The sequence below is a fragment of the Urocitellus parryii genome, chromosome 1 (assembly GCF_045843805.1).
Source record: "Urocitellus parryii isolate mUroPar1 chromosome 1, mUroPar1.hap1, whole genome shotgun sequence".
In the NCBI taxonomy this organism is placed as follows: domain Eukaryota; kingdom Metazoa; phylum Chordata; class Mammalia; order Rodentia; family Sciuridae; genus Urocitellus; species Urocitellus parryii.
The window spans coordinates 147,245,866-147,261,389 of NC_135531.1; the positions used below are offsets into that span (position 1 = coordinate 147,245,866).

Sequence of the window (15,524 nt, forward strand, 5' to 3'; positions counted from 1 at the left end):
CAATCTCTATTCACTTCTTAGCTTTTCAATTGTTTTGTATTATCTAAATGAAATTATTACTACAGTAAAATCTAGCAAGCTACTTCTGATCTGTTACTGTCTTGAACTGGAACTAACTCTGAATGTACTATTTTGTTGGGAAAAAGGGTATTTAATCTGTTTCCTCTGTATGAGGTGTTTGAATTTGGAAAGTTCAGGAACAAGCTGTTGATCTTCAGAGTTCCTTTCTCTGAAACCAGGTAGTCCAAAAAAAAAAAAAAGCCTTTGTAAGCTTGACCAGCAGGTATACCATAGAAGACAGTTAATTTCCAGCTATATTCCTCTGTGTAGGCCCCCTTCTCTGTTAACCTCAACATTTTGGAAAAGGGAGGAAAGTGTTTTCCAGATTTCCTTTCAGATCTATGTACATTCTTATTCGTGTGCCTAGACAGCCATTATGAATGCATTCATAGGCAAAGTGGGTTAATGGTAGCTGAGTTCAAGTCCCTTCCACACCTCCAACACATATACACCCTTGCTCTCATTCATACACCTTGGTAAGAATTTAACAGTTTATTTCTTTTTTTTAATATTTATTTTGTAGTTTCAGTAGACACAACATCTTTATTTTATTTGTATGTAGTGCTGAGGATCGAACCCAGTGCCCTGCGCATGCCAGGTGACCACGCTACCACTTGAGCCACATCCCCAGCCCATTAACAGCTTATTTCTGAGGTCATTTTAGAGCTCTGTACTACATAAGGAACAGTTTATAGTGCTAGTCACCCTAAGGTTTTTCAATGTTAGCATAAATGAGGTTTAAGGTTATTCTCTGTATAGATTAACAAGGAAAATCACATTATACTGATACTAGTTTTAGAGATATACAGTGGCAATGGGAAAAATTCCTTCTCTTCATTGCACGTATACATAATCGGAAGCGGTCTACCAGTTGCATAGCTTGAGGTATCTGACCTAATGTGTAAATTGAAGAATTCCATTCTATGAAAGGTGGAGTAGAGGACCATTGGAGTGTTTTTCCTGTGCATAGTGTGATAATCGTGACTAGGAATGTTATAAAAGGGTATAGTGTACTGGCCTAAGAGGAAGCTGGCAGGACAGCCTGTAGAGCTGAAATGTTAAGAGATTGGGTTCTTCCTGAAAACCTTTTGCCGATCCCATCTCCCTCTCTAGCTTCTGTATATTTCTCTGATCTTCCTCATTAAAAGAACCATCTGTACTCCCTGGCTCCACATGTCTCCTCCTGTTTGTTCTCCCCTCCTCTCACTTCCACAGGGCTTCTTCTTTGTCCATGCCCCTGAAGGCATGTCTCCTGTGAAGGTCAGCAACAGTTGCATCTCGCTCACTCCAGTGATCACTTCTCTATCCTCTCCAGTATTACTCCATCCCAGAAGCATTTAGTACTATTTTTCATACCTTCCTGTCTTTTTTAAGGAAATTTCCCCCTAAATCCAGTGATACCACACACACTGTATTCATTCTCTGTCCTTTTTTTTTTTTTTTTTTTCTCCTGCTTCTTTGGTTCTTCATTCTTACTCTTCTCTGCATGCTGCTTTCTCTGTTACCTCAACATTTTGGAAGCCTTATTTAGCTTTTTCTGCATATATATTTTTCCCTATTTGAACTTATCTAATTCTGAAGCTTTAAATGGTCTGTGTAAATTAACTCAATGATTCCATTCCATAATGTATACGTACTTCAAAACATCATGCACACCTAAATGTATGTAATTTTGTCAACTTAAAAATAAAATTAAAATGGTTAAAATATATAAATTATCCAACTCAAGAAATTAGAGCAAAAAAGTAGAATTAAGGGAACCAAAGGAATGTCTTAATAAAGAATAAAGCAGAATTAATAAATTAAAACTATGAAACTAATGAATACCTACTCTCTGTATGCTAAAGTTTATACCTTTAGCTCTGACTTTTCTCTGTGATCTGGAGACCTGTGTCCCATTGCAAAGCTACTGTTTCTTCCTGGATGTCTGGTAGGCATTTCAGATTGAAGATGCCCATTCACTCTTACTCTTCAAGATTTTCAGTTAGTTGTTTTCTATTCTAATAAATGACATTGTCATACATTTATTTACTTAAGCTGAAACTTTTGTGGAGTCATCCCTGTATGTTCTCTTTGATTCCATTCCATGAGTCCTGTGGGCTGAAATTCAAACCATATACTTAACCTGGCCATCTCTTTCAAGCTCCACTGTTCCGCCTTAGACCAAGCCAACAACGTGTCTCATCTGGGTCACTATAGTAGCCTCCCATCTAGTTACACTGCTTTCACCCTTGTCCCCCAGTCTACAGCTGAAGCAGTCCTTGAAAAAAATGTATATCAGCCTAAGTATGGGGGTGCACACCTGAAATTCAGGCCACTCAGGAGGCTGAGGCAATGGGATCACAAGTTTGACACCAGGCCAGGCAATTTACTGAGACACTGTCTCAAAAATAAATTAATTTAAAAGGGCTGGAAGCGTGGCTCATTGGTACAGTGCTCCCTGGGTTCAATTCCCTGTGTCACCAAAAAATGAAATAAAATTAAAAAAAAAATATATATATATATATATATTATATATATATATATATATGTATATATATATATATATAAAATTAGATTATGGCTTACACTTATTAGAAACCCTTCTAATGACTTCTTATCACACCTAGAGAAAAAAGTCCAAACTCTTCCCTGGCCCAGAGGCCCTCCAAGGTGTGTTCACCCTTATCTCTCCTCCAGCCTCCACACTGTTCACTGACATGCCAGTATTATTCTTGTTTAAGGAATTTCATTCATGTTACTCCCTCTATGGTACATTCCTCCTCTTTTTTCAAATAGTTGGCCCTCCTCAGAAAGTCCCTCTTCGCATTCTGACCATTCTCTGAAGTTACCTCCTCACTTGTGTCTCTGTTACCTTGTTTTTCCTTCATTATAGCACTATGACTGCATGAAGTCATTCCTGTGTGTGACGGCCTGCTCTTGCTGTACAAGAATAGCATAAAGCTTCATAAGAACAAGGCCTTTGTCTTGTTTACTGTGGTAGCCCAAGTTTTACTAAATTAGACACAAAAGATTTAGGTACTGTATAAATATTTGCTAAAAGCACAAATGAATGAAAATGAAGTCCACATTTTATGAAGAGGAAAAGTTTTAGAGATAAGACATTGCTTTCTGAAAGAAGAAACAACTCAGAAGGGAATAGGAGAAATGCAGTGTGCTTGAACCAAAACAGCAAAGGGTTATTGGGGCATTTGTTCGTGCATAGAGGACAAGATTGTGCACTCATGACCCAAAGGTACTGGAGAAGTAGTATGAAAGAACAGTGAGGATTTAATAGTCAAGGCCTAGAAAAAATAAAAGGATAGTCTGCCACCAGACTGCTTTCCTTCAGCTCCCCTTTGGATCTCTTGTACTCATCCACTGTGTACTTAAGTTCTGTGTTCTGGCCTCTTCTGGGCTGTGTGGAAGACGTAGGCACATAATAGGACTTGGATTATAGACCTAGGTTTGGCAAACTAAAGCCATAAGCCAGTCCAGCCTGTACAGCGCACAAGTTAAGAAAGATTTCTACATTTTAAAATAATTGCTAATTAAATAAAAAAAATATTATTTCATATGTGAAACTCAGATTTCAGTGTCTGTAAGTAAAGTTTTATTGGAACACAGCCACCTTTATCTGTTTACATATTGCCTGTACTTTTGTAAGTAGTTAAGTAGTTAAAACTACAATTGTCTGGTCCACAAAACCTAAGATTTTTACGATTTTGTCCTTTATAGAACAAATTTACAAACCTTAGGTATGTATGGACTTTAACAAATGACTTTAATTCCTTGGAGGATGCCTGGTAAATGAATTTCATGCAGCCAAATATATCCAGGCCCCTTTTTCTTTGTGCTAACAATTAAGTTTTTTGTTTTGTCTTGTTTTATAGCAATTAAGCTGAACCCCAGCTACATCAGGGCAATTTTGAGGAGAGCGGAGTTGTATGAGAAGACAGACAAGCTAGATGAAGCCCTGGAAGACTATAAATCTATATTGGAAAAAGATCCATCAATACATCAAGCAAGAGAAGCTTGTATGGTAAAACCTAAATTTTTAAATATGCTTTTTCTTCTAGTCCTTTTGTTTGGCGCTCAGCGAGTCTTAATCCTTTCTGACATGACTAAATTCCATTTCTGTGCTTATTAAAATATCTGAGACATAGATCTGTGAAGTGATGGCCATTTACCCACTGTGACCCTATGCCATTTAATCTCCATTATAACAGTGGCACATGTAAACCTTTAATCTCTAGGGTTGACAAGAAATGCATTTCATTGTTGCATTAGGGAACTCTTCTTGTCCACTGTATTTATACAGAGTAGGCCAAAGTGATTCTTAGTATTGGAGGTGATACACTTCTGGTTTCCTACCCATACTTTTCTTAATTCAGTCACCAAGTTTCTGTTCTGTCATCATACGCCCAGGACGTTTCCAGGTGAATATATTCTAAACAAACCTCCTAATCTTTCTTGAAATGGCTGTTATTTCTGTCCTTGGCACTGACCATCCTTCTGCTTCTAATCCTTAAATTTCAGAGTATGTGCCACAGAATTAGATGTTTGTGTCATTACTCAAGAAATAATGGATGTTCAAATAAGATTGAGAAACACTGACTTTAAGAAATTAAACAGTATCATCAGTGCCAGGCTTTTCAGAGAACCATTTGGATGAATCCTGAGTCGACACTGTGCAGTAGAAATTGAAGATAGTGGACAGGGGAGGGGGGGTGTTTTGTTTGTTTGTTTGTTTAATTTTTTTTAGTTGTAGATGGATGCAGTATCTTTATTTTATTTATTTATTTTTATGTGGTGCTGAGTATCAAACCCAGTGCCTCACACATGCTAGGCAAGCTCTCTATCACTGAGCTACAATCCCAGCCCCAAAGGTGTGTTTTATTTAAAACAACCCACAAAACTTTTTCAATTGAAGCCACTTGCCAACATGTAAACTTGGACAGATTTTACTATATAAAAATCTAGGTCTGACTCCTTAAAAATTAGAAGATGTGGATATCTGTACTCCTGAACTCCTACACATTGACTCTCCGCTGGAGCTTTTTGGTTCCCCTGCTGGCCTCCCACTGCCCTCTTGCTGTGAACTGCCTGTCTTTTCATTTACATTTTCTCTCTGCCCCTCTCCCTTAAGGGCATTTGAACCCTTGCTGCACAGTATTTCCCACTTTCTTCCACAGAGCAAACCTGAGAAATGTTCACTAATAACCCTGCATTGATCTGTTAGGTAATTTTTCGTTTTTTAAAATTTGAGGTGAATTATTTCTATAATAACAAATATTTGTGTAAAGGTGGCTGTCAGGAGATGGACTGGTTTGGATACATAAGCAGTTTGGAACTAATTTTAATCTAACTTTGTCAGACTTGTTAATAAATCTCTGAATGACGATAGGATTATTTTAAATGTGAAATGAAAAGGGAAAAAGTTCTTAAAATCTTAGCTAACTTCTTGGTAGCCTTTTTATTTGTCAAGTTAGTTTTAAGTCTTATGGTAGATTTATATGGGGAAAGAATTTATTCTGAATTTTTTGTAAATGAGTTATAGCCCGAAAAATACTTGGGACCAATTACAGGACTAAATTGGCAATGAAAGATTCTAATCTAGCTGATCAGGGTGGCAGGAGGATTTCAAATTCAAGGCCAACTTCAGCAACTTAGCAATGCCCTAAACAACTTAGGGAGGGAGACTCTGTCTCAAAATAAAAAACATAAAGGGATAAGGATGTGGCTTCGTGGTAAAGTACCCTGGGTTCAGCCCCAGTACCCCCACAAAAAAAAAAAAAAAATTCTAATCTAGATCAGTGGGCCTCAGCTAGGGCAGTTTTTGGTTTCAGGGGATGTTTGTCTATTCTGGAGACATTCTGATTTCATGACTTGGAGGCATCTAGTGGGAAGAGGCCCAGATGATGTTAAACATCCCACAATTATCAGAATGTTCCTCCATAATGAAGAATTGTTCAGTTTAAAATATTAATAGTGCCAGGATTGAGAAACCCTGAGCTAAGTGATATTTAAGGATATTTAAGATTGATTTAATCCTTTTTTTAAGAAATTAGATTGTGATTGTATAAAAAAGGAACTTCAAATTAGAAGATACAAATCAGAAAAAAAAATAAAATTTGAAAGTTACAAACCAAGTGTAGTACACACCTATAATCCTAGCTATTTGGGAGATTAAGGCAAGAGGATCACAGGTTTCAAGCTGTGCTGGGCAACTTAGCAAGACTCTGTCTCAAAATAAAAAGGGATTAGTGAATGATCAAGCAGTCCCCAATACTGGGTAAGGGGATATAGCTATCACCCATAATCCAATCACTGACTATACCACCATAGACATCGAATGTGTTCCAGTAAGTTATTTGCTATATATATTTAATCACCAAATTGTAATTGCGGTCCTTGTTTGGTCTAGGCACTCTGTTAAGGAATATAACAGTGAAACAGGTAAAACTGTGTATAGCTCACCCACAAACAAACATTTAGGTTTTGTTTTATTTTCCTTTACTTAATAGAATCATATATATGTATTTAACCTGATCTCATTTTCATATTAGGATTTTAAGTGTTTCCAAATTCAAAATAAAGCCAAAGGATTTTCACCAACCCTTGTTTCTTTTTTTTCCTCAGAGATTACCTAAGCAAATTGAAGAACGTAATGAAAGACTAAAAGAAGAGATGTTAGGTGAGTTTGCTTTCTTACTCTTACTCTCTCTTGACTTCTTAGCCATTTTTTACTCCAAAAAAGAGCATCATGGTTTAGAAAGGATACCAGCATTTTCAGAAACCAAATTTCCATTTTGTTTTTCTTGAAAAATTTTCTTCCCTCAAGAATGCAAACATAATCTAGTTCCCAACATGGAACACCACCAGCCTCTGTTTCCCATATCAATTTCATAAAAACAATTAAGTTTCTTCATTGAGTAATCACCCCTTCATTGGAATAGTCAATAATGTCAGAATCAAGGGCATTTTTGTTTCAAAAACAGCAGTGAAGGGGCTGGGGAAGTGGCTTGCTTAGCATGTGTGAGGCCGTGAGTTCAATCCCCAGCAGTGCAAAAAAAAAAAAAAAAGACAGCTTTAATGTTTGAGAAGACATGAGAGGGCAGGAATTGTGCGTAAATAGTAAAGGAAAAAAGAGTGGTGTTGAGAGTCGGATGAATGGACACATTTGACCTGTTATTTAGTTACTTCCCTTATTTGTCAAAGCATTTACAGTTGGAATCAGAGAACCTCTCCGGCTTGACTAAGAGGATTGGGGCTTCCTAAACCAAGACCTTACATTTGTTAAACCTATCTAATATTTCCCTGTGCAAGACCTGCTGTATGTTCTTATATAAATATGTTCTAAATCTCTTTCATGAAGATATATAATATATTGCAGTCACATGGGCCTAGAGGAAAAATAATTTAAAATACACTGAGCCTGGCCATTTATGACTTGGCATCAATATCCAGAGAATGAGCACAGATTTCCCAAAGGACCACTCTAACAGCAGAATTGATTTAGAGGAAGCTTTTAACCTAGTCCATCCAGAGCTTTCTGGCCCCTGCCAGGTAGATTCAAGACTCCCAAGGAAAGCTCCTTCAGATTCAGGGTATTTCTGGAGCCATCCCCAGGTTTTCCAAAAAAGGCTGTTTACCTAATTTACATATTTTATTAAACTTGACACCATCTTTGAGCATAAAAAATTATTTTAGAGGTACTTTTTTCAAAGGAGGAAAAGAATATTTTCTCGCCTAGTCTACTTAACAATGATGCTCTATTTTAATCAGAAAAAAATGTGTTTAGCCGAACTGAATCTTGGGCTGAAAGATGACTTTTTAAATGGCAGTAGTGGACTTGAAATAGACATTTCTGTTAAGCAAAACAGAAATGCCTTAGGTCCATTTTTCTGAGCCAATCCAAAACCATAAAGGGACTATACAAACTGAATCTTACTGCCCATTGTTAGTCCCAGATGGAATCAAAACTCCCATCTGCCATTGTCACTGTAAATTCTAATTAGCAAAAGTTTCCTATCCTCATGACTTTGGCTTTTTCTTGTATCATTACCTCTGTGAAGTACTCTAATTGGGTTAGGAGTGTTCTTCAGTGATAAACTGCTTGCCTAGCATGTGTAGCCCTGGGTTCAATCCCCAGTTCTGCAAATAAAACAGGTGCTCAAATTTAATTCTGTACTCGTTTCTTCTCTAATGAAGACTTAAGCAGCATAACTTGGTTGATAAATAATGTGTTGTTACACATCAGTAGTTTGAATGACTAGACTCCCTTGTTAGTAAATGTAAGGATTGTAGATAAAGGGTTGCTTCCACTTTGTTAACCCACCAAAGATAACCTGGAAGAGAGAAATTATTTTATTATGGAATTTCAACCCACAGAATCTTTTTGGTGTTCTTTCTTCTTGTGATAAAAGAGATGACTGATTCATGTGCTGTGAAATTCCTGGAGGTTAGACTGTCTGAGCACAAATTAATATCACTTGCTTAGACATTCTGAGACATTCTGAGCAAGGCCGGGCCCATAGGTGCACACATGTAATCTCAGCTGCTAAGGAGGATAAGGCAGGAAGATCCCCAGTTCAAAGTTGTGCTGGGCAATTTAGCAAGACCTGGGGAAATGGCTCAGTTGTTAAATGCCCCTGGGTTCAGTCACAGCACCAAAAAATAAAAGTAAAAAAAGGGAGAGAAAGAAAAGCTTATGTGAAAGTACAATGTAGAAAGATGGCATTTTATTTGCATGAATGTTTAGATCCAAATGTGCAGTAGTCCTGTCTTATCCAAGGTTTTGCTTTCCTCAGTTTTTGTTTCCCTGGTCTAAAAATATTAATTGATAATTTCAGAAATAGAGAGTACTTTCATATAACATTTATTACAGTGTATTATTAGGATTGTTTTATGCTGTTAATTTCTTTTTTTATTTTTATTGTTGGTTGTTCAAAACATTACATAGTTCTTGATATATCATATTTCACACTTTGATTCGAGTGGGTTATGAACTCCCATTTTTACCCCGTATACAGATTGCAGAATCACATCAGTTACACTTCCATTGATTTACATATTGCCATACTAGTGTCTGTTGTATTCTGCTGCCTTTCCTATCCTCTACTATCCCCCCTCCCCTCCCCTCCCCTCCCCTCTTCTCTCTCTACCCCCTCTACTGTAATTCATTTCCCCCCTTGTATTATTTTTCCCTTACCCCACACTTCCTCTTGTATGTAATTTTGTATAACCCTGAGGGTCTCCTTCCATTTCCATGCAATTTCCCTTCTCTCTCCCTTTCCCTCCCACCTCTCATCCCTGTTTAATGTTAATCTTCTTCTCATGCTCTTCGTCCCTACTCTGTTCTTAGTTACTCTCCTTATATCAAAGAAGACATTTGGCATTTGTTTTTTAGGGATTGGCTAGCTTCACTTAGCATAATCTGCTCTAATGCCATCCATTTCCCTCCAAATTCTATGATTTTGTCATTTTTTTGTTAATTTCTTATTATGTATAATTTGTAAATTAAACTTTATCGCAGGTATATATGTACAAGAAATTCATGTAGGAATCTGAGATTTCAGGCATCCACTGAGGGTCTTAAAAGTATCCCCTGCAGATAAGGGGGGATCCTGTGTAGCATTTACAATTAGGTGAATTTGAAAAACAAAAGGATTTGAAGGGAGAGGGCTTGGGACGACAGGCAGAGCCTTTATGAGTATCCATGTCTTGCCCGGCATGTGCGAGTCCCTGAATTCAGTCCCCAGCACTGGGAAAAATACCATCTTGTATGAGTGCCACACTTGAGAACTACATATAGAGATTGAAATAATTGTTCATTATCATTGCATGGATACAAGACCTTTTTCTGGGTATCCTAGTGCTTTACATGTCTCTCCTCAAGTAGTAAAAGGTCCTAGAATCAGCTCCCTAAGGATCACAAAGCAAACTGAATTGTTAGTCTATCTTGAAGCTGCTAGAGCCGTAGGTGTGGGATGGAAGGCTGGGCTTTTTTTCCCCTTTCCTGTTTCTCCTCAGGGTACTCTGCTTAGTGTTCTTCGTTACGGACTCTATATCTACTGTAAGTATTTTGCACTGTGGCCACATGAATCTCTCCCAGTTTCTTGTAGTTGCTGTCTTTGTTCCCCAGTAGGAAATAATCAGTCGATTTTCAGTGCCCTGGGGTTTTTTTTGGGTTTTTTTTTTGTTTTTTTTTCCATTTCCTAGTTGCTGTGGGTTTCTCTTCTCAAGAGAGAAGCTCCTGCTTCCTTGACGGTTCTTGGTAAGGCTGGTGTCAGCCTCCACTTATACCCTAGAGCCAAGCTAATAAAAGAATTTGAATTGGGTGGGAGTTCTATCTTTGTGCTGTGTTCTCCTGATTTGCCTTTGGCTCGAGGAAAGCAGGAGTTAGCTGCATGGCACAGTTTCCTGCCTTATCAAAGGAAGTGCAGTGTGAGCATTCATTTGTATGCAGGTATGTTCTTTTTAAAAGGAGAAAGTTGCACAGGAACTATTCCATTATACCCAAACCCAGTAGTCTTAAGGAGATGAAAATAAATGGCATACCCTCAGGGTAAACTGCCTCTTGCACAGTGTCTCCAAAAAGAGATGACACATAATGAATCAGTTTTCATATAATGGTGTTTGGAGGGAGAGAAATTTCGTACTGATCAGAACCAGTGGCAAGCAGTGGTCTCTGGTCCTAAACAATCTTGTGAGCACAAACAGTTATGGACTCTTCACTTTGCCCATAGGCACATGCTGACACACTGTGGCTGAGTAAAGGTGTCAGAATTGCTACAAGTCGTAACAAAGACACCTAACTCATTGCTGTCCAGAGGGGAGGCACAGAATTTGATAGCCAGTGAGAATTATGCAGACAGGCTGCTGTCATAAATTATCCTATTGGGGGTACATGGCAACTGCTCTTGTCTCTGAGCAGTTAGCCTGTTTCTGAACAGCAGGCAGGAAATTTTGTGCATGATGGTGTGAGCGTTGCTTCCACGGCTGCTGCTTCCCTTCTTTCATCAAGGCATCCGTGAGTTTTTCAGACATCAGCACTTTGTTGATTCTGCTGTACAGTTTTGCTCTGTCCATTTGTTCCACTGGCCACACTCTGGTTTCAGAATCTTTCCATCCAGCATGGTAGAAATGTTTATCTGTAAATAAATGCCTTCTTTTCCGTGACGCTGCCCTAACTTTGTGACGGCTAGAACCACCCCAGGCCCTCCCTTTCTGGCCTGTTCTTCATTTCACCATAGGATTATTAACTTTGAAAACTCCATTTTCAAGCTGTCATTGGCCTCGTGGGGTGTGAGAACTCTAGGCCACCAGGCCTGGCTCAGGAGAGCCTGGCAGGATGGTCCTCCCTCCTGCCTGCCCATCAGTCCCTCCCTCTCAGATGGTTGCATCTCGCCTGCCCTTTGGCGCCTGGTTACCATCAAACTCTCACACAAAGATGGGACAAGACTTCCATTGTCTCCCTCTTTCCCTGCCTAAGCTGGAAGGCATCTTCCTCTTCTCAAGTCTCCTAGCACTTAATAGCCGAACCATGGACGAACTTGCATTACATGTATGTCTGTGTCTTCTCCCCATCAAGCTGGGCTGCGCAGGCCATCTCAGGCATCTTTACCTCCCCACAACACGCAGCACAGAGCCACGCGCACACGTGGTGTCACTGGATGGATTAATTCAAGTCCAGTGAACTCAGGTCTTCTCTTCTGTGGAGACTGTGTCACCCTGTGTCTCTTAGGTGTCTCTGTCTGCCACGTACTTTGCATACCTTGTGTCATTTAGCAAGCAAAATGTCCCATTTCACGTTCTGTTCTGGGAGTGAGAGTAGGTGAGACTAATTGTGGGATGTGAAGAAGCAGCAATACTGGACTAGAAGGGAAAGACTGATGCTGTGTGTTAGGCTGGCTCCTCCGAAAAACAGAAGTCAAGATAAAATCAGAAGTACAGGAGCTTTGTTGGTGACACACCTGTGAGGGAGATGGGGCTGCGGTGGGAGGAGGCTGAGAGAGCCCCCAGACCCCTTGGAGAGGGAAGGGCACTTTCAGCAAGGCCATCAGGGAGCCAGCGTTGTGTCCGTAGGAGTCCCTGGTCCCTACCAGGCCTGGGCAGCCTGTGGGAGGACAACCTTAGCATGAGGTGCTGATGGATTTTAGGGTAGCCGCTGTGACCCCTGCATTTGGAGAAGCATGTTTTCATGGCTATAGAATCAACCATACTGAAAGTTGAAAGGTTCCTCGTGCAGACAGGCCCTTCAGCTAGTGGGCAAAGTGAGGAACTAGGAAAGAAGATTTGCCCTCCACCTGCTGTTTGAACACGTGGACTCTTAGCTAGTGTACTCAAAGGGAACACTTCTTTAGTGTAGACCAACTGAGCCAAGCCACTGTTTCCAGGGGACACTGCACTGTGGACATAGCAGCAAGCCTTTATCCTGGACTTGGTCGCCAGCCTTCAGAGCCCGGTGGCTCGTGGCCTCTCCTGGCAGGGCTTCCTCACTTTGCAGCAGGTTGTGTGAGTGTCTCCTTTGGGCACCCCTCAGTTTTTCGTTTCTCTCCCCACTAGACTTTGGGCATCTCAGAAGCCAGGAATTACTTTTATTCTTCAGACACTTGTGCCTTACACAGTAGACGCCAAAAAAGATACACAGCTTATAATGTAAATTGTTTTTCTGGAATGGGAGATGAGCTTGCAGTGGTCCCTCCATCGAGGGAATGGCCCATGTCCAGACAGTCCAAGGTGGACTTTGAACAGGTTTCTCCAAGATGGAGCTTCCCCTCCTGGGAAGTCTGATGTAACTCTTGACACTCTCACGTCATTTGCTCCATGTCACAGCCAAGGGTGGTTGCTGTTGCAGTGGGGATATTTTACTGTTGTTGGGTTTTTTGGCACTAGGGATTGAACCCAGGGCCTCACACATGTTAGGCAAGTGCTGTACCCAAGCATTTTCAGACAGAGTCTCACCACATTGCCCAACCTGGCCTTAAATTTTTGATCCTCCTGCCTTTGCCTACTGAGTAGCTGGAAATAAAGTGTGTGCCATTGAACCCAGTGGTGCTTAACCATAGAGCCACATCCCCAGCCTCTTGCTAAGTTGCTTAGAACCTCACTAAGTTGCTGAGGCTGGCTTTGAACTTGCAGTCCTCCTGCCTCAGCCTCCTGAACCACTGGGATTACCGATGTGCACCACCAGGCTCAGCCAAACTGGCAAATTCTGGGATTGCATTGCTAACAGGTTTCCCTCAGGATGCCAGGCTTGTCTTTGCTTGTTGTGATCCATTGCCCGTTACCTGAGGCTGTGCTCCTGGCCTCTGTGCTGCTCCTATCTATAGGCCACCCCAGGCTTTTGCTGAGGATTCTCTTAAACCAGCAGCCCATGTGTGCCACATGATTAAGTTTGGGAAGCCTGCCTGCTAGAAAATGGCCTTCCTAGGCTCCAGAAGTTTTCTACAATAATGACTGATCTTTCTCTGAACTCAGTTCGCTTCTGTGATGAGTTACTAGGAAGACCTTTCAGATTTAAAGACCAGAAATGAGATTTAGCTCAGTGGTAGAGTGTTGCCTAGTATGCACATGAGGTTCAGCCCCCCAGTGCAGGGGCCGGGGAGTGAGAATAAAAATAAAGGTCCTGCGTCTTTAAATTATTTCCCTGGGTTTTACTCTAAGGGTGGGGAGGTGTACGCAAAGAGTGACGAAAGCTACTAACCAAAGAGTTGCAAGGAGCCTGTGCCTCTAAAGGTTAGAGGCATCTCTCCTCATCTACCCCCATTCTAACCTCCTTTGAAAACAGATCTGCAAAAAAATTTACAACAGTTTAGGAAGAATTGCAACTTTTTATTCACCATCCCAACCAGGACTTTATAAGAACACTCCTAATTTTAAATAATCCTCCCACTGCCCCACAGATCCCTATCCATCTCTAGGAATGTCCTGATATACAAACTACATAGCCCCCTTTCTTCTTTTTCTCATGGTCCTTTTTTTATATCATAAGACAGCATAAGAATCCTTAGTTGAATCGCGTGTCTCGGTTTTGGTTTCATGACACAAGATCACCCAGGTGGGAAGAAGACCCTGGAGCACTGGGCAGATGAACAAGGTCTCATTTCCCAAGAAATGCCGTACTTGTGCAGAGGCTAAAGATGTACTTCGAAAAATGGGGGTTTTGAGTTCAAATGCAAGCTCAGTAGAAATCTGTTGAGTTACATTAAATTTATTGTCTGCTTCTGCTTGGAGAGGCCACATGTGGAGGGACCTCTGGGCTCACCACCAAGCAGGCAAGGCTTGGGGTGCCTTCACCCCACTGCACTGGGAGCAGCAGCTGATTTCCCAGGAGGAAACCAGCAAGACTGCCTCACTCAGATGGGCGCCACAGCCTTCAGAGTAGAACTGGCCTAGAAGTTTATTTAAAAGCAGGCATTTCTTTAACTGCACAGAGGTACTATGTATTTTACAATCAGTCAGGAAGGCAAGATCTATTGGTATTGTCCCACTTCTCTTGGCTCCTGTATTTATTTGAGTTTTTGCTTTTCCATTTCAGGTAAACTAAAAGATCTTGGGAACTTGGTTCTCCGACCTTTTGGGCTCTCCACAGAAAATTTCCAGATCAAACAAGATTCCTCTACTGGCTCCTACTCCATCAATTTTGTTCAGAATCCAAATAATAACAGATAACAAAGATAACAATAGCTTTAAAACCTGACTTGGAAATTGTGTGCTGCTTGCTGTTCGCAAGGGGCAAGGCCCTGCCAATATTTAATTTTCAAAAGCATCTTAATCTAAGCTAGTCCAAAAGGCTACCAGTAGAGCCTAGAGCCGCCTTTTCACTCTGGTTTCATGGTCAGAGTGGAAGGTACTTCTAATGCAATGAGCCTCATTTGATTTCATTTTAAGGTGGTGTCTGTGCAGCTGTTGTCCCTGGTTCTGACTGTCCTTTGTCCAGGAGGAAGTCTGCTTGGCAAGGCTGACTTCCCTGAGCCACACAAACCCACTAGCCTAGCAGACCTGTGGTCTGGGAGACTGCCTGGATGTAATTGACAGCCTCCCTGGGGTCCCTGGAGTCTGCTGCCCCTCCCTGATCACACAGCTCCTGGCTGCTGTGCAGGGTCTCCAGGATTCCCTGGTTTCCTCTGTAATAATAAAAGCTTTCTTTCGTGGTCTGGACTGGGTTGTGAATTTGTCCCCTTCTCAACAACTAAAGTCCACTGGCTTTGGGCAGTAGTGTTGGTTTTAGGCAGCATGGCTGATTCCAAATTCCACTAATTTGCCAAAGTTATAGTTGCTGCCTTGAAGATTTATCTTGAGATGACCATCCTATGAACTAGAATTCAGAAGTTCCACCTCAGGAGCTGTCTTGGGCCCCTTCAGTTTGTGCAGATGATTATGAAATCAGTGGTTTTGACCAAGCCTTCATTGTAATTTCAATTTAAAATAGCTTCATTCAGGAATGGTGGTGTGCAGATCCCAGAACTAAACCATAT

General features: G+C 40.8%; 1 protein-coding gene across 5 annotated transcripts in view; it reads left to right on the forward strand.

The window, feature by feature from the left end:
- The window catches only part of Ttc1 (tetratricopeptide repeat domain 1), a 47,351-nt gene extending 32,144 nt beyond the window's left edge, over positions 1 to 15,207 (forward strand). For all 5 annotated transcript variants that reach the window (XM_026395382.2, XM_026395381.2, XM_026395380.2 and 2 more), the window contains exons 6-8: positions 3,933 to 4,081; positions 6,682 to 6,736; positions 14,585 to 15,207. In XM_026395382.2, coding sequence (XP_026251167.1) covers positions 3,933 to 4,081; positions 6,682 to 6,736; positions 14,585 to 14,718 — 338 coding nt within the window. In that variant the 3' untranslated portion in view covers positions 14,719 to 15,207. The remainder of the gene's footprint in view (positions 1 to 3,932; positions 4,082 to 6,681; positions 6,737 to 14,584) is intronic.
- Positions 15,208 to 15,524: the final 317 nt, after the last annotated feature.